Raw genomic sequence first — 26711 nt, forward strand, 5'->3', positions numbered from 1 at the left:
CTACTGAAAAGGTTTCTGCTCAGCTCGTCTTCATGTATTTCCTGCTTCTCACATCCAACTAGTTGGATTCTTGCCTCTATCTCTGATTGAAATGTTTCCAATTAAACTACGACAAGCAAGAATTTATTGTACTTGTATATGCTAGTCAATATTAGCTGGCAGTTGCTGGACAGGCTCTTAAATCAGTGGCGACTGGGACTGTGATGAAGAGTTAGTTTACTCTTTTGGGAGCATCATAAGGCCGTTCATTGCAGATAATTAAAAAGTAAACAATTTCTTATTTCTCTCCAACAACCCCTCAAAGCACACTATACCTCACCATGCAACTCCTTAACATTTTGTGTAGACAAAGGTAGGCAGTATTCATTTGTAACAATATTCTAATCTAGCTAATCATTTAAGATGGGTTAATATAGAAGTAATCTATGTAGACTTCAGTGTTAACATGTGCAGTGCAGTATCTATTGGGTGTATTTTTTTTAAGGCATGTAGTAATCCAAAGCACTTGCAGTGTCATTCCAACAGATGACGTATCACAAACATTTGTAATAACAAAATGCATTATTACAAATGTTTATGAGGTGCCATCTGTTAGAATGATAAATGCAATGCATATGGCTCTGTTATATGCCATTTGGTATGGGATTCATAAAAGCAGTGTTAAATGTTTGTGATAAGCCATCTTGTAGAATGACAGAAACATTGCAACCAGATGGGCACAGAGACACATCTCTAATATTAAGGTAAATCTAATTTAAAATGCTTTGTGTATCAAGACTACAGTGATATCAGATGATCATTCAATAGTGTAGGTCAGCAAAGCAATAAAGTTAGCATAGAGACTCCTGTTTGAATTGTAAGAGTATTCCATAAGGAGAAGACAGTCAAAAGTATAGCATATTTACTATGTATCCAAACATACATATTCCAATAGATTATCAAGGGAGCCCGGAGCAAGGCTGCTTTTGACTCATAATGAAAAGTTTAATGAATTTTTCAAGAAGAGCAAAAAACTACCATGGAAATATTTAATTCAAGTGACCAGTACTTTAGGCTCGGTAGTTCATCATTACATAAAATTTATGCTGGCAACTAAGAGAGCAATTTTGGATATTTAGCACCCTCCTGTGGAATAAGCCGGCATTACTCTATGTACTTCAACATGTTTGAAAAAGTATAATTGAAAAATGAAGAAACTTTTCTTTCACTTCACTATTTCTGACAAAAACATTACTTCAATTGTTGGAATTTCTTAATCTACTCAAAAACTTCGTTATTTAGTCCCCTTTAAATATGCTGTGACTACAAAGGCAATTCCCAGAATATACAGTAGTAAGAGGGTAAGTCAAACAAGGGTGTTGAATTATTGGTTCAGCTAACATTTTCTCTCTGTCAGGCACCCAGAAAACAAACATATCTCCTATCCTAAGGGTGAAATTACTCTGCCTCTCTCTGTAATTCTCACTAAACATCAGTCTACTACTTCTTTCTTACAAAGAGCATGGCATTATCAGCAGAGAAATACATTTGTATTTTACCAAACAGAGAAGCCAGTTTATCAAAGGGCAAACAATAACAAGAGATTCAAAACATTCATTTTTAAGCACATTTACTCCCAGCCAGGGTCACACAGCAACAACATTAGACAAGAAAGAAGAGTGAAGTTGATAGTGGGTTTGATATTAGACACATAAACAAAATTCTACACATATGTGTTCTCACAATGGGAAGAGCTAAAATAATTTTGGCAGAAAGTGCAAACACCATATAGTTATAGGCATATTGTCTCAGTTTCATTTGATTAGGTTCACCTTCTTTGGCAAATAAAGTACTGCCTTCAATATATGAAATTAAAGCAGATAAACAAATTTTCCAATTTCTTTTGAATTACTTAAAGTATTTCTTTCAAAAACAACTGTATGTACAATGTCAATTTTCAATAATAACTGCTAAAAACTTACTGCAGTCATGTCCTCACTAACAATGCTATCCGTTTCTGTAAGTTAAATTTCCTTAGTATCCTCACCTTGGTAATGCTGAAGGAGCTTGTTCATGCGAATGTCCCAAACCTTGACAGTGTTGTCTGTGCAGGCTGCTGCAAGGCATGTTCCACCTGGGTGAAAGTCGACGTAACTGGCATACCTGCAATCAAAGCATATATTCCACATTACCACACAGTCTAACATCACCTGTCTTTCTGCACTTATGGCATTATACTTAGTGGATACAGTCATACACCAAGTCGTGAACTCAACAATTACTGCGCTCTCAAGAAAAATAAGGTTGCATAAAATAAATATATATATTTAATCAAACACACAATAAAAACATAAAACTACAGGTTTTTATTCTAATATTCAATTATTAAAAATAAAAGTATTTGGATGAATAATACTAGTGGTTTCTCAAAATCTTTGATTTCAGTACCACAGGAACCCCTACATTTAGTCTCCACTGAAACCTCCTCTGGCAAAGGAAACAACACAACTTCTTTTCTTATAATATGTAATGAGTAAGATGAGCACAACAGTAAAGTTTTTTGACAATTACAACATACAGAAATTTCTGCGTCTGTGGGTTTCTTTGGTTTGTATTTATGGCCAAAGGTATGCCCATTGAAAAACACTGATTATGTTTTCCATTATTTATTTTTTTTATTCTAATGCAGTTTTAAGGTCATTCTTATGTTATATTGATAATTTGCAAACAAGTAGTACTCTTATACCAGGGCCAAACATATTATTTTCTGGAAATCAGTTGACACACAATGTCAATGACCTTAAACTCCAAGAAACAATGTCAGCAAGAGAGCTCCACAACATCAAGGAACCACCATCTTGCTTGGTATGCATCCAATTGTTTTCTTTATTTACATCTCAGGGTGATCATAGCACCCAGATCTAGGCAACCCTCCAATGGCACTCAGTTCAATTAGCTTATTATTATTCTTCTGGCAGACGTGCCAAATAGTCTGTTGACGTAATTCACCTTCTATATGTTCATTTGGAGATTTGCTGAGCCCACAATTCAACTAGACACAGCAGCTTGCCAAAGGGACTCCTAAATTCTTCATCTTTCTCACTCTGTATACAGAAAAGATGTATCTGTATCATCGTCCTCAGCAATTGCCAACAGTTTTTGACCCATTGCATCCACAATAACATAAAGTCTAATATTTAATATTTCTATACAATTTATTAAATGAATAATCTGATGTGTTAAATTCAGATATTCACCTTTAATTTAATAGTTATCTGCCTTTCCATATGGCAAGGGATGGCAAAAAAGTTTTTTTCTTGTGTTACCTCTTCATTCTACTCAGATAAAGAACTAATCCAAAAAAAATCTTAAACAAGCTATATTTAAATAAATATTTCACTGTCGATTGTTCACATATTTCTATAAAATAAACAATTATACTATTTAAAAATATGGAATAAGTTAATTACAAGCATCTTCTTCTGAAATTAAGACAGAACCTTGACACAATGCATCATACTGCAGCCTGGCTAATCCAACATCTTCTGTTCTAATTCCACAAAACGTCCTGTTTGCAATGCCTTCACTCTGAGAACTACAGTTTCTACCCACACCCCAAAGATCTGCTTGTCTAGTTAACTGGCAATACTTATCGTCCAAGGTTGGCTCCTGCCTTGAGGCCAAAACTGCCAAGAACAGGTTCTGATGACCAGTTAACAAAATTGGCAAAAGCAAGTTTTATTTGTACTAGGAAAAAAATACAGTATATGAACATAAATTATAACCTATGCTGCTTTTTGATCATCTTTATAAAGATCGACAACAATTCTTGAAGCCACCATAAAACTGAAAAAATGACAGTGAATTAGAAAAATGCAAAAGACACTAAACAGACATTTTGTCAGAGCAGGCCCAAAAATGTTGTGCAAGGTCTATCTGCCCTTAGACAGCTGTCTTGTGTGTCTTTCCAACTGTACAGTTGCTATGTTCATGGAACCCTCCACCCATAGACAGCTGGCATACATGCCTCCACAAGTTTCCAGTTGTGCCGTATGCTGTTCTATATAGAGAGACTCGTAGCATGGGACAGCTGGCAGGCTAGGGATGCAGAGGGCACTGTGTGCATAGCAGCCCCCATCTAATGAGCCTAAAATACACAAGGAAATCTTGGCAAGAGTGGAAGGCATTATTTTTGCTAAACGGCTTCTTTATTTGAATCAGCAAGCTGTTCTAGCTACTGTCTCCTTCTGAAAGTGTTTAGTTTCTATGTCTGACATAATACTCAAACATAAAGTGTAGATAACCACATTATACAGTTTAAAGAACATGTAGATTGATGCAGGAAGGTTAGACCAGGCTAGAGGTTGACCGAAATGTGCAAACTGGGAAATACAGAAGTATGACTTGGCAAAGTGTGAATACAAAACTAAACACAGAAGAAAAAAGGCTTGGATACACTGTAAGTGAAGACAGTCTGGTGAGAGAACAACTTAAGTGGATGTTGAAATCATATGACAAGGAAGACAACCAAGAAAAATTATTTAAAATAATTTAAATTTACATTACTTGTATATACAAGGAAAAAAAGAAGAAAGTGAATGTCCTGAGAATGCCCAGAAAAATAAACAAAAAGAGGCATAGCAAACAACATTGCAGATGGAACAGAAGAGAACCAAGATGCTTAAACAGGCATTAAAATAAGGGGGTTGGGGTGGATAAACACCAGCTACATGTTACTTAGCGCCACATAAACAACACGTTAAATCACATTTTTTTTCTCTCTTCCTGGATCCCAAATATTTTCCCCCTGCTGAAATGTCCATTTACAGCATGAACCTGACTAAGGGGTCAAGCATATATTCTTTCACAGGCACAAAAAGCACTTACCCTGTGTGCTCATAAAACGTGTGTACACACTCCCGGCTGGCTTTGTCCCAGATTTTAACAGTTTTATCATCACTGGCTGAAACTATCAGTCTGCCATCGGGAGAAAACCTGAATGCGAAAAAGAAAAGAGATGTTAGAGACATAAGTTATCAGTGAAAGATTTTTACTCAACTCTTGCTCAATGATGCATTAATAAACATCAATGCCCATGACCTGTACTGGAAAAAGAACATTCAGGAAATAAGGGATAAATTACTTAAGCAAGAGATCTGAGCACAACAAGGACAAGGTGCAGACGGTTTTAGAAGTCACTGACACTTCTAACCTGGTATTAATTTTTTTTTTTTTTTAAACTGTTCTATGGCTACATCATCCAAATTAAAGTGATAGGCTAAATACATTTACAAAATATTAGAAAAGAAAACACAAAAAAGTTGTCCTCCCTCAAGAAATATCTTTAAAAATATCTGATCAAATCAATGTGAAGAAAAGAATATAGCGTATCAGCATTGCAAGTGGGGAGCTGATTTTAACTGCTTCCATGCCATTTTAATTTAGCAAGGAATACCCCAGATTCAGAGGTGGAAGAAAGGGCCAAAATACTATAGGTCTTGCTTCTGAATTCTGGTTTATTTACATTTTCTGTGCACAATAGGCCTCACACTCCATCCATAGACCATCTACAAGGATGACAGATTATCTGTGTAGATTATATGCTCTCAACAGACGTGCCTCAAGTAGTGCTGACATCATTTGAATCATATGTAACCTCCTAAAATCAAGCATCAAAATTGCTAGTTCTAAATGGAGCATCCGATACTGGTATCACAGCAAGCCTTTATCTTGTTAATAACAGATGCAGTACAGATGTTGTTCTGTAAATGAGCTGCTAATCTCAAAATAATATTCTCAAAATCTAAAATAATTTGCTTGTAAAAAATGTAAATAGAATAAACCAATAAAAGAAAACATTTATTACAGAGATCGTCGTGTTATATAGTTCCCTGCTTAAAACGTCACACATATTTTTTGCAGCCGAATACAATTTACAAAATGTATATAAGGCAAAACATTCAAGTGAGTTCAAGGACTTAGTTAACTTTCTTCAAAGTTGGACCATTTCTATTTTTTACTTAATTCACCAAAGAGAAATACCATATTTTTGTTTATTAAATATTTTTATAGCCAAGATTCATTTTGAAAAATAAGTTATTATTCAGTAGAGCACATAAAATACATGCTTTCTAATAGCAATTTACATTCAACCGATGTAAAGATTGCATCAATTATTTTGCTGCTGTTAATAATAATGATTGTGCAGAGTCCATAACTAACTGTACTTCATATTTCTTAAACATTAACACTTTTGTGAGCATCCCCCAGAGAGGTAAAATATGCATTACAGTCTGCTTGTGTAAAAGAGGAAATATAGATGTTAAAATAATCTCTCTCAAGGAAAATTTGAAACAGTAAATTAGTCAGCAATAAGATCACAATAGAATGTTGCTTTGCTTTAATATAGACATTTTTTTTTTTTTGCAAAACCTCCTAAAATCTGAATGAACAAGAACTGCAGGCTTGGTCTTCTCAACAGTTTTATCGTCTTCCTCTCTTGAGTGTCATTAACATTAACCACGTCTCCTCCCCGTCACATGTACATACAAATCAGAACATTACAAGATTGATTCAGTCAACTAATGGGAGCACAAGTAGAATGGAAAGCTCACTTACTAAACCTCCCTGCTGGTCTACAGTATGAACAGACCTACCATACGAGTTAATAGTCAAACTGATCTAAAGCAGACACTCCCAAGGACCTGGAGCACTTAGTTAGAACAGAACACCCACTTTAATTAAAGTAATTTTCAGGCACATTGTGAAGCATGCTACAACCACCAGTGCAACTGTTCAACCTCTTCTGTAGTCTTTCAGGCCATAAATATTAGTGAATATTTAGCTTAGTTAGGTATACTTCATTTCTAAAATATCAGGTCAGGTAATCGGGCTACTTCAGGCTAAGAGGATCCATGACCAAGGTCCTCACAAAACTAGCCTATTTTGCATTAACATACTAAACAGGTGAAAATACAATAATTCCAAAAAATAAAAAGATATTACTGGAAGCTAAATGTAAAGAAGTCTTCTGAAGCTTTGAAGGACCTCATTAACCCAATGATCCTTTGTAAGCAAATGTGACTCATCCCATTTAAACCCATTAGAGAGTTTTTTTTCAGACAACTATAAGAAGCATCGAGTTTTCTTTTAACAAAAGAAAACTGGAACATGGCTGTTCCAAGAGGAGCTTTCAATTGACTTCTAAGAAACAGATAATTATTAGGATTTAAAAGACACGTCTGCCTCAGTCACCCAATTGAGAAGGCAGCCATTGTTCTGATACATGAAATGCCTTTTTAGAGGAGGCTAGTGAACCACTTAGAAGTGTGAGGATCTAAAAGGTACCTAAGCAGAACATGCAGTTTGTGTTAACTTCATGTATTGTTCTGTTTCTTTACTACATGATTATTGACTTCCCCCACATGTACTGTTGTTCAGAAATCAGTATTTAGTTTTAATTTGAATATTTTAAGTTAACTAATCTTCTCGGAGCTAATCAAAGGACCTATCTTACTCGTACCTGCTTAGAATATGATATATCAGAATCTCTACTTTCTGTCAGGAAATGGACATGGTGTCCCTCAGGAGCTGGTTTTGAGATCAGTGCTCATTTCTCTGCATACGATGTGTTTAGAAACAGAATTTCTTTTGTAGGCTGAGGACACTCAGCTATCATTATCATTTAAAACAACAATTGAACAATTAGTCCTTTTAGCACATTGTAACATTGTGTAGAAAAATAATCAAAAGGTCAGTCAGTCAGCTGAAGCCATCTAAGGTTGAGGGTTACTTTTGGCATGGTTTTAACTGTCAGTTATCACATTTCTGTATTTTCCAAAACCTATTTTCTCCATCTTAGACATAATATAAAATAAAGACAGTTTCTTAAGCTGCAAGAATTTGAAAAAACTGGTGGCTTCTTTTTTTTCTCAAGCAGGCCTGAATAATACAATGCTTTATGTCAGAGACTGTTCAGATTGTTCACATACTACTCTATAATCAACAGCAGCAACAATCATACCATCATACCACTCCAGTTCTTAATTGTAAGTGACTTAAGTTTAGAGACGATTTTTAAAATTGTTCCTATTCATATATAACATCATAAATGGCTTAGCTACTGCTTACCTTACAGATGTTATTAGTATCTATACTTCAGGGCATATATTGTGATCTCAAGATGCAGACCGCCTTAATGATGCAAGGGAAAAATAAAACTAGTGTAGACCCATGAGCCTTTAAGGCAATGTCACATTACACAACTTTTCCAGTGATTTTCAAATGCAGACTTCATTTACATAGACTTAGAAGGTCCAAGGCAGTCATGACATTCTCCAGCAACAGCCAGTCACAAAGTCTTGCATAACTAGAAACACAGTCCAACTGGTTTGCAACTTGCCCCAACAAAATCAAACAGGTTTTATTCTGTCCTCAGTCATAGGGGCAGGCTCTGTGTGCATCAGAACAGACAACCAATGAGCGCCCACCCAGAACTACCATTCATATAAAGCAGTGACAAATAATATGAATGCAGTTGTTTTGAACAGAGAGGCTCATCTGTCTTACACACCACCACAATAGAACAGAAATGAGGACAGAGAGTGTGGCTGAATTCATCCTTTACACAGGCACTGACTCCAAAAAGGACAAGCTTGCTATACTTTGGATACGTGAAAACTGTGCCGGAAGGTCATTATGTATTCACATGACATCCCCAGCAATTTTTAGTCATGTTAAATCGACACACTACAGCAATGAGATCGACAACTGCAGTCATCAAATTTGGTAGCCTCTGACAACTAAAAGTCGTGTAATACGACATCGGCTTAGAGTACTGGGCAACTCTCCAATAATCTACTTACCAATAATAGGAATCCTCCATTAGTTACTGCATCTAAATCACGGTCCAAGATTAATTACTATAGCATAACCTACTTTAGTTAGTATATGGCTGACGTTGTTTTGTTTTGCTCTCTAATATACCGTATTGCAACTCTATTGTTTCTTGTTCAATGTCTGTGGAGGCAGCTAATGTGTCATCATATATGAGTGACCTATTTTTCAGATGTCTTCTGTTAAAGTTTTATCAGTTTCCAACATATCGATCCCTTTTGGGACATGGCTGATCTTAGACAATTGACATTTAAATCATATACCACCCTACACTGTAAAAAATAAATCTTGCATGTGTGAAAAATAACAAAAAATAGCTAACTATATGCAAAATAATCATTACTTTAATTAATAAAAATGGGTTTTACCCTTTTTATTGATTAATTCTAATTCAATAAAAAAAAATTAAGAATAATGTTAACTTATTTTTCTTAAAATGTCAACATTTTTTATAACTTATTCTAAGTAAAAAAAAAACTATAATTTTGAATTGAACACATTTAAGTTAAATTTAATGACACTGCACTTCCTCTCAAATCGATTTCTTGGTTTTTACAACAATGCATTCCACTGTAACGTTTATCCATAATAAGAGCTATTTTACTATGAATGTGTAAGTATAAAGCATATTAATTCCATAATGAATAACTAGTATTTCATTTACTATAGTTACAGACGTAAGCAGTTTGACACTTTGAGATAAGTTTGAGAACGATATGGCGTTTGTCCTAAACTACAACCTATAAACAACATAAAAAGATGTTTGCCTAACCATCACAGTATTAATTGACTTCTTATTTAATTACTGTTCTGCATAGGTAATGTATTTTCTGGTTAATTTTTAACACTGATTTATTTAGCGATGCAAAAAAAAAAAAAAAAACTGTTGCGATTTCCTATACGTCCTATTTTCGCTATCGCATACTGAAAAGCAGTGGAAAAGGCGGCCATTCATTTAACCAGATATGCTGGCGTAAATGCAGGAAGTGTATGAAGAGCGGCATCTTCCTCAGGATTTCACTCTTTCACTCTCTACGTTTCCTTCCGTTTACCTCTCATTCCTGGGACATTACTTGATTGAGATATACCGGTACTTTTTGCGTAAGTTTAAAAAAAAAAAAAAAAAAAGGAAAATTTGCATCAACATTTGATTTAATTTTCAAATGTTTACATTTGAAAATATAACTCCGTTGTTGTGACTATCTGGGTATGTTCAAATAAATAAAGATATATGGAATTTTAGCATTTATTTGTTATACAGTCATTACTTTCCAGCACTGCATTATTACTCATTTTTTTGAGTAATTCAAATGAAACTCTGAGTTAAATAAAAATATTTTTGCCACTACTTATAATTAAATCAAACTCATTCATTTTAGGTAAATTTGAGTAAATTAATAAATTAAGTTTACTCAATAGTGCAGTATATTAAATATACTCAAAAATATTGCTTGTAATTTGTTGCCTTATTTTTTTGAAGTATTTTTAACGCATTATTTTTTTACAGTGTACATTTGATTAGATAAACATTACTTATTCCCAAAGGGAAAATCAGACAGAAAGTGATTTAAAAATTTAAATATTTCACATGTATTTCTTAGCAACTAAGAATCATATGAATGTACAGACAAAAACAATCTGTAAAGGAACTCTTATGCCATTTTCTTAATCTTAGAAGTGCGCCTTGTGTCACATGCCACAATTCAGTTCAGTAGAATAATTCATCCCAGACCTTCTATAGCTTATCACTATCAATAGCCGACACTGCAGTCATTATGGAATCTTTGATTTCCTCACCATTCCTGGAAACAAATTTAATGATAACTCTACACTTCGGTGAATACTATGAATTCACTTAAAACATATTTACTGAGTAATACATTTTTAAAGTGTTCTCTATGCATTGCATGATACATCCTTGTTTAGTTTTCATCATTATGCAAAGAATTCATGTTGTGGTATATTTTGGGGTCATAAGTGGTAGAGTACTTGAGAAAACTGAAGATGAAATTCACAAAAATATACAGGTCTATAGACTGTTCCACTCTGCTGCTAATGAAAAAAGTTCAAAAGACTAATCAAGAAACTTAAATGTATTGATGAGCATCTTTTCAGAATGAACAGTGACCAAATGGGAAAAGGCAGTCGCACTGAAATCTGTTAAGCAATGCAAAAAAAAGGTAAATACAAATAAGAGTTATTACTGCTATTTCTTTTTTGACAGTTTTTTAGTACTTACTTGGCACATCTCACCCAGTTGATGTGCTGGCTGAGCGAAAAAAGATATTTCTGTCTATGCACAGTCCACACCTTGACGCTTTTATCATCTGAGGCTGTGAGCAAGAACTCGCCATCTCTGGAGAAATTCACACTTCTTACACTCCCCATATGAGCTCTGAAAACCGTGGATTCTCCTTTTCTAAAATAAAAAAAAAAAAATTCTTAAAGTGTGTCTTTTGAAGCACATCCTTTAAATCAATCATTCAGTTAATCAGCTTTATCTGGAGATTAACAACCATTCATTATGTTTGATAATTTTTCTGAGAGAAAAAAAAAAAAATCAAATATGAATCAGTAGTCAAATGCATAAGGATTGATCAATCCTCAAACGTATTCTTCTGCTGTGAAAGCAGTGTCTTTGCCAAGAGCAATATACATAATTTGAAATGAAACTACATACAAGTTTCATAACCTATTAAAAAAAAATCACAAGTACAGCATACACTCAAATGTACCAGCAGAGGTCACTGAATGCTCATGTCTTGGCTTATTGGGTAAAATGAAGAATAACTAAAAGGTACAGTGTCAACCATATTAAACTTCAACAGCTTAATATAATGTTCTCCTCTTAATGATGTTAACTTCATGGCTTGAAAGAGAAATTAATACAATTAAGAGTTAAAAAAAAAAAAAAGAGAGAGAGAGATTGATTGTACTATTCCTCCAATTAACAAAGGGTCATGAGAGCAATCTGGCAGGCTTGGGACATAATGATGATCACTGTATAAAGCAAAAGCTCTCTAGGCCAAGTTATCTAATGAAGAAATTCCTGAAAAAATAACTTAAAATTGTTGATACAATCATTATTATTTCCTATCGTACAGGTATTTGTATACTTCATAAAGATGAGTACAAGGTAAAAGTACAGAAGATCATCTTTTGTAAATTTCTATACATACAGTACCAAGACAAAGGATTTGCCCAATGTGATCATTTGTAGTATTGCTTATTATCTTTTAATGGGTTGCTGTCATAAATAACACTCTGAGAAGCAACACGAATATGTATCAGCCAGTAACACAATGTTCACAAAAACTTAATATGTAAAAAAACTAAAACTCATCCTCCTCATGTACCAACCACAGTGACCACTATGCTGCTCAGACCTAAAGAAAGTGACAAGGTCTTCAACATATAAAATCAGACTCAATGGCATTTTTAGCAACATATAAAACAATTAATGAAGCTGTGCTAACTTTGTAAAAAACATTTCAGTATAAAGGAAGAGGCAAACCTACATTTTTTCTGACGCTTTAGAGGGGGGGGAAAATGCATTAGATGGTAAGCTTGATTTAGTACTATAGAAGAGTAGATAACACCATCAAATTTTCAGCAGAGGTCCCACCTATTGCAATGGTATTAGGCATTATTATTTTTTTCTTTTTTTACTATAGTGATAATTAAAATAACTGCTTGAAAACTACATAATAAAGATTATAATATGTTATTGAAATTTGTGGACATATTGGTGTTTTTTAAAATTAAACACATAATAAGTTCTCCTTAATGACCTCTTGGGCACAGCCATCAGCAGTGTGTCTGTTTGCGGAGAGAGCGTCGACCTTGTCGAGAGGTTTACTTACCTCAGCAGCAACATTCATGTCTCTGGTGACTCTTCCTATGAAGTCAGTAGACGGATTGGGAGAGCATTAGGGGTCATGAGGTTGCTGGAAAGGGGTGTGTGGCGCTCCCGATATCTATGCAAAAGGTCAAAGGTCCAAGTCTTTAGTGTCCTGGTACTTTTGGTCTTGCTATGTGGTTGCAAGATATGGACGCCATCCAGTGACCTGAGACGAAGACTGAACTCCTTTGGTACTGTGTCTCTCCAGAAAATCCTTGGGTACTGTTGGTTTGGATTTTTGTCGAATGAGCAGTTGCTCACAGAGTCCCGAATGAGATACATTATCTGCATTGCGAGGGAGCGTCAGTTACAGCACTACGGCCATGTGGCGTGAGTCACAGAGGGTGATCTGGCTCACAGGATCCTCATTGTTGAGGGTGTAAGCGGCTGCACCAAGCTAAGGGGACGCCCACGTAACACCTGGCTGCAGCAGATAGATGGTCATTTACAGGGGGGTGGGACTGGACCACATGTCTGCCTGGAGGAGTTGCCAACCTAAGCTGTTGCATCGTGTAGTGGGTGCGGCAACGAGCTGTACCAATGCAGACTCCCCAACCTGACCTGACCTCTGTGATCTTAAACTGGACTGGGGCTACATGTGATGGATGGATGAATAGATGCATCCTATTAATTGTCCCAAATATAATTTATACCTTTATGCATGATAACTACATACACCATCACCCTATATAACACTTAATAAAAATAAAATTGTGGATACAATTAATACAAAATTAATTTAATTTGTCAATACACCAGCACACTTTTATTTTAAAGTTAAATAGATTGAAGTAGTAATGCAATTTCTACTTCAGGATAAAATGCTTTTTGTCTGCTACAGTGTAATAAATATACTCTCTTTTAGCAAATTAAGGTAGTCTAATATAGATCAAGTCATTAACCTCATTAATTAATTTAAGGAAGAAAAATGTCATTTTTTTTAAAGTCGGGTTTAAGTGAAGCAACCTAAAAATCAATTTTCAATTAGGAAATCTTCTCTTTTTTATAAATTAATGTAAAGATTTCAAAAAAACATACAGTATGCATGGATATGTATTAAATTGTATTGTTTATCTTAGAAAACAAAAAAATGATCATTAATATTTTCCAGGTGCCTATTAATCACTCTGTTCCCATGGAGCACAAGGCAGCTTTAAATACATTGGCACTAAAAATAACGTGCTTTTCTTCATCATTGTTTGATCATCTCTAAAAAGCTGGGCGAGACATCCATCTGTAGATTATTGGTTGCTAGGCAGCATCTCTCAAGAGCTGTCACTGGCATTTTAATTACATCAAGATCTTCCCCAGTTTGGAAGATTTTCTTCTACAATTGACTAACAGAATGGGTTTGTCTCCCTGACAGAGAGTGATGAGCATCAATGTGCTCTCTTCAATTTCTTATTAATTCCTCAGGAGCACATCTACCCGGCAGGAATACCTAATCTAACTTCCACAGTCTCATCACTCACTAACATGAAGACAGATTGACAGCTGGTTATTATTAGCATGGTGTTGTCTCTCACCAATATAAAGTCAATGTGATGAGACCTACAGAAGCTGAAAAATGGTCAAGCCACAGGGGCGGTATTGCTTATGTTCTTCAAAAAGCACTGCACATAAAAGGCATAATCTTTTTTATTTTAAAATGCCTACCATATATGCTTTAAAACACTATGATGTTTCTATTATACATACAAAATATTCTAAGTTGATTAGTATATATATATTTTTTTCTCTCTCTCAGACATGCATATACATTCAGAGAGATGCACTGACTGAACTTTACTTACAGTTAGGTCCATAAATATTTGGACAGAGACAACTTTTTTCTAATTTTGGTTCTGTACATTACCACAATGAATTTTAAATGAAACAACTCAGATGCAGTTGAAGTGCAGACTTTCAGTTTTAATTCAGTGGGGTGAACAAAACGATTGCATAAAAATGTGGGGCAACTAAAGCATTTTTTAACACAATCCCTTCATTTCAGGGGCTCAAAAGTAATTGGACAATTGACTCAAAGGCTATTTCATGGGCAGGTGTGGGCAAGTCTGTCATTATGTCATTATCAATGAAGCAGATAAAAGGCCTGGGGTTGATTTGAGGTGTGGTGCTTGCATGTGGATGATTTTACTGTGAACAGACAACATGCGGTCAAAAGAGCTCTCCATGCAGGTGAAAGAAGCCATCCTTAAGCTGCGAAAACAGAAAAAACCCATCTGAGAAATTGCTACAATATTACGAGTGGCAAAATCTACAGTTTGGTACATCCTGAGAAAGAAAGCAAGCACTGGTGAATTCAGCAACGCAAAAAGACCTGGACATCCACGGAAGACAACAGTGGTGGATGATCGTAGAATAATTTCCATGGTGAAGAGAAACCCCTTCACAACAGCCAACCAAGTGAACAACACTCTCCAGGGGGTAGGCGTATCGATATCCAAGTCTACCATAAAGAGAAGACTGCATGAAAGTAAATACAGAGGGTGCACTGCAAGGTGCAAGCCACTCATAAGCCTCAAGAATAGAAAGGTTAGATTGGACTTTGCTAAAGAACATCTAAAAAAGCCAGCACAGTTCTGGAAAAACATTCTTTGGACAGATGAAACCAAGATCAACCTCTACCAGAATGAAGGCAAGAAAAAAGTATGGAGAAGGCGTGGAACAGCTCATTATCCAAAGCATACCACATCATCTATAAAACACGGTGGAGGCAGTGTAGTGTGATGGCTTGGGCGTGCATGGTTGCCAGTGGCACTGGGACACTAGTGTTTATTGATGATGTGACACAGGACAGAAGCAGCCGAATTAATTCTGTGGTGTTCAGAGACATACTGTCTGCTCAAATCCAGCTAAATGCAGTCAAATTGATTGGGTGGTGTTTCATGATACAGATGGACAATGACCCAACACATACAGCCAAAGCAACCCAGGAGTTTATTAAAGCAAAGAAGTGGAAAATTCTTGAATGGCCAAGTCAGTCACCTGATCTTAACCCAATTGAGCAGGCATTTCACTTGTTGAAGACTAAACTTCAGACAGAAAGGCCCACAAACAAACAGCAACTGAAAGCCGCTGCAGTAAAGGCCTGGCAGAGCATTAAAAAGGAGGAAACCCAGCATCTGGTGATGTCCATGAGTTCAAGACTTTAGGCTGTCATTGCCAGCAAAGGCTTTTTAACCAAGTATTAGAAATTAACATTTTATTTCCAGTTATTTAATTTGTCCAATTAATTACTTTTGAGCCCCTGAAATGAAGGGATTGTGTTAAAAAATGCTTTAGTTGCCTCACATTTTTATGCAATCGTTTTGTTCACCCCACAGAATTAAAGCTGAAAGTTTGCACTTCAACTGTATCCAAGTTGTTTCATTTAAAATTTATTGTGGTAATGTACAGAACCAAAATTAGAAAAAAGCTGTCTCTGTCCAAATATTTATGGACCTAACTGTATATTCAAATAGGACCAAGTCTAACAGCACTAACACTTCTTAACTAAGTCAAGCAAGCAGCATATTCCAAGATACAAAACTGTTATAAATTACTCATACAGTATTTGCATTGCTATTTCAAATTCACTTGTCCTAATTGGGATAAGCAATTCCAGAGCTAATCTTGTCTACTCAAAACTTTTTAGCAGAATAAATTATGCCTAACAAATGTCTTGCTATAACAAGCCCAAGAAATTTCATATATTTGTAGTTGAATGCAACTCTGACTTGCAAATACAAAAAATATAAATAAATTAGTGCTTGCTCATGCAAATTGTTGTTGTTGGCAGACAAAAATTTGAATACAGCATGGTTTCACATATCTTTGAAAGCAGAGCAAAAACAATTATCCTGTGACAAGATGACTGCCTGCACCAGAGTTTACTTGTGAAGGAAAACAATCTGAATGGAAAACACTTTTCTAAGTTAGATTAAACTTTTAAACTTAAATTTTAACTCCAGGGGGATTGGGGTGGATAAACTCAGAACAAAAGAAGACTGCAGACCTCAAAAACAGTTCAGCTGAAGGATGTTAAGCAGGCATTCACGACTCGAACTGAAATAGCCAAAAATCTAGCATCCACCGCTGATGGAAAAGCAACAGCTGCCAGTTCCGAATGCAAAAAACTCGGAGACAGACTTGCTGCTCTGGAAGATGGAAGCAGAAGGAATAATATTATAATCGAAGATCTTGTAATGATATGGGTATTATAATTATACATCCTTTTCATTACTCGGATGCTTTCTGTTTATGTTTTAATTACAGTTATAGACGTGTATGTGGAAGAAATTAACTTTTTTTTTTCTTCTTACTACCCTAAAGGAGACTGTTTAACATCATACTCTTGGTTTATTGTTATTATTGCATTACGACTTACTATGTTTATCCTGGACCACTTTCTAACACCATCCCCTGGGTTTATTATCTAATTACTTTAAGATTGCTGAAGATTATATTATATATTTTAAGCTTATAGTCTGTTAATGATTATATATAATAATAGTTTGTTAATGATTATATTTTAGGCATATAGTATTTAGACTATATTGGCAATAGATATCTCTACTTTTTAATCCTAAACCACCACTGCGTGGGGGCTTGTTTTTACTTTGGACATGCTCTGTCTCTAGGTATGTCAGAGGACCGAGACTTTGTGATGTGGGGTCCAGCCTCACGTGGGGAGGCAAAATGGGGGTGGGAGGATAAAGGGGGGAGAGAAAGAGAGCAGTCTATATCTAATCTATCCTTTTAATCCTTATAATTATAACTACCAACGTAACAATAGGCTGCATGGCAATAACTCATGGGGAAATAGGAAATTAAGGTTAAAGCGGTCTTACTTCCAGTTAAGACTATAAAATGACATCAAAAACTCAGAATCAATATCTCCATAATGGGACAGTTAACTTTGTGAGCTGGAATGTTAAAGGCCTGAATCATGAATTAAAGAGAAGGAAAGTACTCTCTCACCTAACAGGTTTAAACGCTAAAATAGTATTTTTACAGGAGACCCACTTACTAAGCAAGGATCAGTTCCGTCGGCAAAAGGACTGGGCTTGCCAAATGTTCCATTTTAGCTTTACAAAGAAAACTAGAGGTGTGGGAATTCTCATACATAGAACAGTCTAATTTGTAGCATCAGATGTAGTATCTGATCTGGAAGGGAGATATGTGATGGTCATGGGCAACTTATTTAACTGTAAAATGATTTTGATAAATGTTTATGCGCCGAATGTCGATAAGGAATTCATACAAAACGTATGTGCATCCATTCCCAATGTGAACACTCAAAATTATAATGGCCGGGGACTTCAATTGTGTTTTAAATCCACTCTTAGATAGGACTCCTGTCACAGGGGGGATGACATCTAACACTGCAAAGATAATTACACATTTTGTAACTGACCACAACTTATCAGACCCCTGGAGGTTTCTAAAGCAAAACTCAAGAACATATTCTTTCTACTCACCAGTACATCATTGCTACTCAAGAATAAATTATTTCTTTATAGATAATAATTTCTTGCCTACGATTAAATCTTGCAAGTACGATGCTATTGTTATTTCTGACCATGCACTTTTGATCTTGGAGCTAAAGTCACTATGCCCCACACACTCACCTCGTAGACGGCGTCTTAACCCGCTTCTATCAGCAGATGAGAACTGTGCAGAATTTATATCCAAACAAATCAGTTTCTTCCTAGAGACAAATACATCCTCAGAGGTTTCTGCAGGAATGCTCTAGGAAACTCTAAAGGCCTTCTTAAGAGGACAGATTATTTCATCTCTTTCCCACAGGAATAAATTAGAAACCAAGAAAGTATCAGAACTAAAAAGCAAAATTACTAGAATAGATGAAGAACATGCCAGGCTTCCAAGCGAGGCTCTACATAGGAAAAGGCAGGCTCTGCATTCAGAACTCAACCTCTTAACCACTAAAGAAACTGAACAACTAATTTATAAATCCAGACATCATTACTATAAAATCAAGAGAACGCTAATAAGCTTTTAGCTCAACAAATCCACAAGCAAGAAGTTCGCAATGCAATCCCAGTAATCACCAACACGAATGGAGTCGAAATCATTGACCATAAAAATATAATGCACACATTTAGAGACTACTATAAATCCTTATATTCTACTGAGTTTAAAGAAGACAACACACAATCTAATGCATTTCTGGATACATTACAGTTACCACAAATAGATACTTTTAATGCAGAGGAACTGGATAAACCTCTGCGCTATCAGAATTACTAGATGCTATAAAGTCACTTCAAGGCAGGAAAGCAGCAGGCCACGATGGCTACCCTGCAGAATTTTATAAGAAATTCTCCGCTCAGCTAGCTCCCCTCCTATTAGCAACATTTACAGAAGCTAGAGACAATCAAATTCTACCTCAAACTTTTCACCAAGCATTAATCATCGTCTTTCCTAAACAAAATAAGGACTTATTACAATATGTATCATACAGACCAATTTCACTTCTGAATAATGATGCTAAGATACTCTCACAAATCATAGCTAGAAGGATGGAGAAAGTGCTGCCTTCGGTAATATCACAAGATCAAACTGGATTTATCAAGGGTCGACACTTATCCTCCAATCTTCGACGCCTGTTTAATGTAATATACTCACCAACAAAGTCAAACACCCCAGAAATATTATTATCATTGGATGCAGAAAAAGCATTTGACATGATTGAATGGAAATACCTTTTCACTACATTAGAGAAATTTGGGTTTGGCCCGAACATTTGTGCATGGATCAAACTACTGTATACCAATCCAGAAGCTTCAGTTTGTATTAACAACATTTGTTCAGACTACTTTAAACTAGAACGTGGTACCAGACAAGAATGCCCCTTGTCACCACTGCTATTTGCAATCGCCACTGAACCACTGGCGGTTCACTGTCGAAATGCTGATCAGATAAATGGGATTATCAGAGAAGGACTGGAACAGAAAATTTCTCTATATGCAGATGATATGGTACTGTATATATCAGACCCACAAAATTCTGTGCCTGCAGTCTTGGCAGCACTTACAGAATTTCAAAAGATCTCTGGTCTCAGAATTAATCTGAATAAAAGTGTACTCTTTCCAGTGAATTCTCAAGCATACAATATCATATTGGACACCTTTCCTTTTATTATTGCAGATCAGTTTAAATACCTAGGGGTAAACATCACAAGTAAATACAAAGCTCTTTATCAACAAAAATCTCGCCGTCTGTATGGAAAAAATTAAGCAAGACTTGCATAGATGGTCAACCCTTCATCTCACTATAACTGGAAAAATTAATGTTGTTAAGCTTAGGAAGAATATTTATCTTCTTTTTTTTTTTATTTCAAAACATTCCCATATACATCAATAAATCATTTTTAAGTAATTAGATTCAACAATAACCTCATTTATTTGGAATTCAAAACATCCACGTATCCAAAGAGCGACCCTACAAAGACCTAAGGCAGAAGGTGGTATGGCTCTACCTAACTTTCAGTTTTATTACTGGGCAGCAAACATACAAGCTATAAAAACCTGGACACAAATAGATGAACATACACAGGCCTGGTCCACAATAGAAGTAAAATCCTGCAGTACTTCTTTATATTCCCTGCTTTGTGCCCCAATAAATGCAAGGTATCGGCAATATACTAATAACCCAATTGTGCTTCACTCACTCAGAATACGGAACCAATGTAGAAAGCATTTTAAGATGGAGAAGCTTTTATCTGTGGCACCTCTGCAAGAGAACCACCTCTTTCAACCCTCGCAAACATATACAGTTTTTAATATCTGGAAAAAATATGGGATTAAATTGCTCGGAGATCTTTATATAGACAACATCTTTGCATCCTACGAACAATTACATTCCAAATTTAACTTTCCAGCTACACATTTCTTTCACTATCTTCAAATTAGGAACTTTGTTAAACAGAACCTGCCTGATTTTCCTCATCTTGCACCCACGTCCATGCTGGAAAAAATATTGCTCAATTTCAAGGACTCAGACACCATCTCTGCAATATATAAAATTATTTTACAGTTCCTCCCTTTCAAAGATTAAAGACGACAATGGGGAAAAAGATCTCTTAATCAATATATCAGAAAGGGAGTGGAAAGTAGCAATGCAGAGAATTCACTCAAGCTCCATATGCACAAAGCATGCAATTATTCAACTCAAAATTATATATCGAGCACATCTGTCTCACTTAAAACTGTCCAAAATGTTTCCAGGGCAAGATCCAACCTGTGAACGCTGCAATCAAGTCCCAGCCTCACTGGGTCACATGTTTTGGGCCTGCGCCAAATTAACATCAATTTGGACCAAAATTTTTAAGTACCTTTCAGATAGCCTTGGTGTCACAATCCCTCCTAACTTATTAGCAGCTGTGTTTGGTGTTCTTCCAGATGGGTTTAAAGTGGAGCAGGACAAACAAACTGATTGCATTCACTACACTTTTGGCACGTAGACTTATTTTGCTAAACTGGAAGAATCCTAACTCTCCTCTTTTAAGTCAGTGGGTAACCGATGTTTTATGCTATTTGAAATTGGAAAAAAATCAAATATTCAGTTAGAGGATCTGTGCAGAATTTTTTTAAAACCTGGCAGGATATAATCAATAAAATCTTAGAATAAGCTCTTAAAGCACCAAGGAAGCAATTATCTCCGCCTTTCCTTTTCTTCTCCATTCATCTCTATTGGCCTATTAAACTCATCAACTTAGGTATGTTTACAAGCCTTAAGTTTTACCCCCGTTGGCCATGCTCTCTCTCAGGGGTGGGGGTCGACTGGTTCTTCAATCCTATTTTTTTGTAAAAATTGATCGATTTGTATGAATGATTACAATAAAATAACATTTTTTTTTTTTATTTTATTTTATTTTTTTTTTTTTAAAAGGATCAAATGCATTGTGACCCAAATGTAACATAGTTTATACCTACTTTTGTTCAGTATAAACTGCTAAATTTGATAAACAAACAATAATCCCTTCAGAGCTAAACTAAACAGACAAAACATTGCCATTTGGGTAAGGCTGCTTTGCAAACTTCCTTTGGCATGCCACTTATGTAAAGCTGCAGTAACCTAAAAAAGTGTAATGGAAAAAAGTTACAGAAAATCACTGATTAGATGCCATGGTTTGACTGCATCTGTGCCTCTATTGTCACACTACAAAATACATGCAGAGCAGCCTGGGCTGTCCATATAGCAATTCTAAAGTACCAGATCTCTGGTGACATTTTTAAGAACTTTCACATGACTACAAAAACACTTCTAGGGAGTTAAAATTTATTTTAAATAATATATATAGGATTGTGTATTAACAACTAATACTATCCATCCACCCATTATCCAACCCGCTATATCCTAACTACAGGTCACGGGGGTCTGCTGGAGCCAATCCCAGCCAACACAGGGCGCAAGGCAGGAAACAAACCCCATTCAGGGCGCCAGCCCACCGCAGAACAACTAATACTAATGAATCATTATTTGAAAAATTACATGTTCATGAATGAAACATAAACTACATAAGTCTTGACTACAAAAAGTCTGTTTTGTCAATACAACTTTAGACAAGATACGTAGGAATACAGCACTGACGCTGACAACTCAACTCTGTCAGAATTAGTTTTGGACTCTAGGAAGATTCACAATACAAATATGGACATTAAAAAACAGTGAAAATCTTAAAAGGAACACAAGTTATTTAGTAAACCAGAATAACAGTCTTTGGTCACATGGAAGCCTCAAAGGGGGTGTGAACCCAAAATAAAATGTAAAAGAGAAGCCTGTAAACAAGATAGCCAAACTGTAAATAGAATTTTTTTTAATGCATATCTGTGCAAATTAAAAAGACTGAGAGAAAATTACCATGACCTTAAATAATCAAAGCTGAATAAAAGAGATGCAGCCATAACTATGAATTATATAACATATAAAAATTTACGACAAAAGAAAATGAAAGGCTGGCAAAATTTTCACTAATGTACTTTAATTATAATTAGCCATTTTTGAAAGGAAATGCCATGGCAAGGATAAAAATGTATTTAAAGAAAAAAAGACAAGACAAAGGTCTGAATTTGAAATTTAAAGACATTTCACACAAAATACTGAGAACAGTAATTGTTTCAACATTACAAGTGAATACTAAAGTTCATTCCTCGCATTACTCAGAATAATTTTGAAAGTAAGGACTAAATAAAGATCCAAAATATCTGCAGTCTCTCCTTGCTTTGAAATTTTTTCAGCATTATTTATTTTCTTCATTACCTGAAAACACTACATTCTAAAAATTGAATGTAAATTTTTCTTTCATCTAGGAGTTAAAACAACAAATTAATTATAACAATACCCATCAACCTGAAGCTATACTATTACAATGTCAGGAATGGGTCTTGGCTCCTGTGACCCTGAAATGGAGAAAGCTGGTATAAGACTGTTATGCGTCTCTGATCAGCTGTGTGGATACACTGGTGCCCCATTACAGGTTAGATCCTGATTTTTACTTACCGATAATTCTCTGCATTTCCACGACCCTAAATTAGAGTAAACACGGGATGGATTGACAACTTTAACACATTTTTAAGTGATAATATTGTGTCTTAAATATTAACTTGATAAACTAATTGTGTTAATAATGCCAAAAATGCTTTGAAAGATGTTCAGTTTGGCTGCGGACACTTGAATCTTAGATTTGGATGGCACAGTTCAATTAAGTTTTATTATTACTGAGACTAGGGGGCTTCACTCGCTAACCCTGCTGTCTGCGCTACGTGCTAGCAACTTCACGTCTCTGCTGCTCAAAAACAACAAATCTTTTAATTTTCGCGGAAAAGCTTCTTCATTCGGAAGAAACACTACTTTTGCCAGATGGCAACACGAATTAGACAATCTACAAGTCTCCGACTTAAAGTTTAAATCCGAACAATATATTTGATCTCTTTTTGCTGTTCCATTATTTCACCGAGTAATAATGTCCATCTGTTTGCGCTAATGCGATCTTTACTATCATTTTTTTTTGAGACTTTCAAATTTTCATACTTCCATTATCTCTAACCTGCTCTGCATGTGTATCACGCCAGTGGTTTTTGAATTCTTTACGACGTTCTACTTTGTCATGTACTCTTTGTGTTTTATTTCTGGCCCCGGGCATTGTTAAATCTCTTGGCACAAAGTCTCGTCTCGCCGAACATGAAAGTGTCTCTCTTCAAAAGATCATATCTCATCGCAGGATAAAAAGTCTCATCTCCCAAGATTTTTTTATAATAGAGAGATATTATATTGAATACATGCATGTGTCAATCATGAACACACATGGAAAGGGAAAACCAAATTATGACTCATAATAGGTATGGCTCACAGTCGTTAACACCTGCCAAGCCTGTATGCAACTTTGGGGTGGTGACTCATGAGCAGCTATGTTTTTCTGACCACATTTCTACTGTTTCTCATTCATGCAAGTTCACGCTGTACAACATCCAGAAGTTCAGACCTTATCTGTTGGAATATGCAGCAAAACTTCTGTTTCAGGCTTTGGTATTGTCACGTCTGTACTACTACTACAATTTGCTTCTCGCATGAGTACCTACATTTGCTATCAAGCCGCTGCATTCTGGATCAATTGCGTCTTGTATTTAACCAGCCGAGACGGGCACATGTCACACTACATTGGCTCCCTGTAGCAGCACAGATTAAGTTCAAATCCCTGACGCTTGCCTACAGAGTAGTCAGTGGGTCAGCACCTGAGTTTATGGAGACACTGGTGAGGTGGTATGCTCCTTCACGTCCACTCAGGTCTGCCAGGGAACAGTGTCTAGTAATGCTGCTTCTGCATGGCAGCAAGTCTCAAACTAGACTCTTTTTCTGTGTAGTCTCCTAGTTCATGGAACAAGCTGCCCACCTCCATCTGAACTGATGACTCTCTCAATGTATTCATGAAGTGATTTTAAGCCCATCTGTTCTGTGAATATGTCTAACTGATTGAGAGGGGAAAAAAAAAAAAAAAAAAAAACTTTGCTCTGTTATACATTATATTGTCGTTTAATTGCTTTATTGATTGTAATCTATGATTGTAAAATTATTAGTTATTACATCTTTTCACTTGCGGCAATCCACTTTTGTTATCTGTCCTACTCCACTTGCTGAACAAACAGGCCCTAGCTTAATGTTACCTGTGTTTACATGTTAATGTTACCTATGTTTACCTGTTTTGTAATTCGTTTTGGATAAATGTGTCTGCCAAACAAATAAATGTAAACATATGGCTTCTTATTGCCGTCTGATGGCTGCATACCAGTAGTTCACTATATGAACACACAGAAAGATGGATCAACCTATTGGATACGGTTTCAGGAAGAGAAAACCAGGTCAAAAGAGCTATACACAACTGTCAGAGGCACATATACACTCTGTTTCTGCAGTATACTGTCTTTTTTAGGTAACTCATAGTGACTGTCATAGACACACCTCTGTTCCCACTACATAGAGCTTCCTAATCACACACAGTGAACAGCCAATGTTTGTGCTCGGCCTGACATAAATTCACTGGAAGCTGCTGCTATTTCTAAAGTTTGGCATTTGGAACAATTGAAATAACATTTTTAATATCCATCAACATGCATGCAAATGATAGGCAAAAATATTACTGAAAACCAGTAACAAAACCGCTTGATCATATTATATATACACACACACCATAAAAATGGCCCTGTAGAAACCTTCCTTTGTACGGTATTTAATTTCAATAATTCACTAAATGCTCCTACCAACTATGAGAACTGCTCCTAGTTTAAAAATATTTTTAATGTCCTAACAATTAAACAGCACTAGATGGCAGCAACACTCAAGGTACCATTCACAACAAACCAATGCCTTGCCTTCAGCTGTAGGTTTTTTGAAGGGCTACCAAAATGCATCAAAATTCAAATATATATTTTATTTTTACAAAGTGTTCATATTAATTCTTTTTTGCTTTGCATTGTTGACAGTAGTTTCATTTAGATATTACAGACAGAAACACCTACAACAACCTCTGTACTGGACACTGTTTTTCACACATTAAAAGGAATACAAGTTTCATCATTTCACTTTCACTGATCACAAAAATTGATATTTCCTCCTATCCGGTTCTACCCACATTTTTCTTAAATCATAGAATACAGAAATATCACTGACAAAATTCTATATATTCTGCTATTCATTGTGTAAAACAAATTCTCTTTATTTTACATAGTACCTTTCTATCGTGAACACCAGTCACTTTACAAGTACAGATCCACATTATAGCAGTGTAGATGCATTTATTTTAAGTTAAACCACACAAAGGCAAAAGGACTTCCTCAGGCTTACACAAGGGGTCACCACTGCTTTAAAAGTTTAAAGCACAGGTATTTCAGCCTTAAAGCAGTCACATTTCTTAGTTAAGAAAACATGAAGCATTTGGGCAGCTAGCTGTGTATTTACAACATCTTTATTTTCAGGAGTTCTGAAATATAAAAAATAACTTCAAAACAATCAAGAAAAACAGGCTTGTATGTATTTGTTCAGTTAGCTCCTGGAATCAGTTTCTATCCCTGTTGGAAAAGTGGCAACAAGTACTGCAGTTATTAACAAGGCACTACAGTACAAGCAAAAAACGTCTCAGCAATACATGGGATCAGAAGAGGTGCGTATTTTGTAATTCCACAGCTAAGGAGGCTTTCTGCTTAAAAAAAGTATAGAGCTTTAATTATTATGTCTTCTATACTGTTTTAGTTGTTCCCTAGGTTAAACTTTATTGTAATTTAATACTATGACATCATAATCGAGTGGCAAAGCATTTTTCAACCACATTCCTGTGGATGGTTTCAATTTCTAAGTAACAACAATTGCAAATATGTCTAACCTAATAATATTCGCTTAGCCTTTTTTGAAGCTGCACTGCATAAATGCATTGCACTTT

At 35.6% G+C, this 26711-nt stretch overlaps 1 protein-coding gene across 1 annotated transcript in view; it reads right to left on the reverse strand.

Moving 5' to 3' along the window:
- LOC114668770 (POC1 centriolar protein homolog A-like) overlaps positions 1–26711 on the reverse strand; it is a 162957-nt gene that overhangs the window by 126556 nt on the left and 9690 nt on the right. Inside the window, exons 4-6 of the mRNA XM_051921241.1 lie at positions 11114–11293; positions 4867–4974; positions 2027–2142 (exon numbers count right to left, since the gene is read on the reverse strand). Coding sequence (XP_051777201.1) covers positions 2027–2142; positions 4867–4974; positions 11114–11293 — 404 coding nt within the window. The remainder of the gene's footprint in view (positions 1–2026; positions 2143–4866; positions 4975–11113; positions 11294–26711) is intronic.

This window comes from Erpetoichthys calabaricus, chromosome 18 (assembly GCF_900747795.2).
Source record: "Erpetoichthys calabaricus chromosome 18, fErpCal1.3, whole genome shotgun sequence".
NCBI classification, from domain to species: Eukaryota; Metazoa; Chordata; class Cladistia; order Polypteriformes; family Polypteridae; genus Erpetoichthys; species Erpetoichthys calabaricus.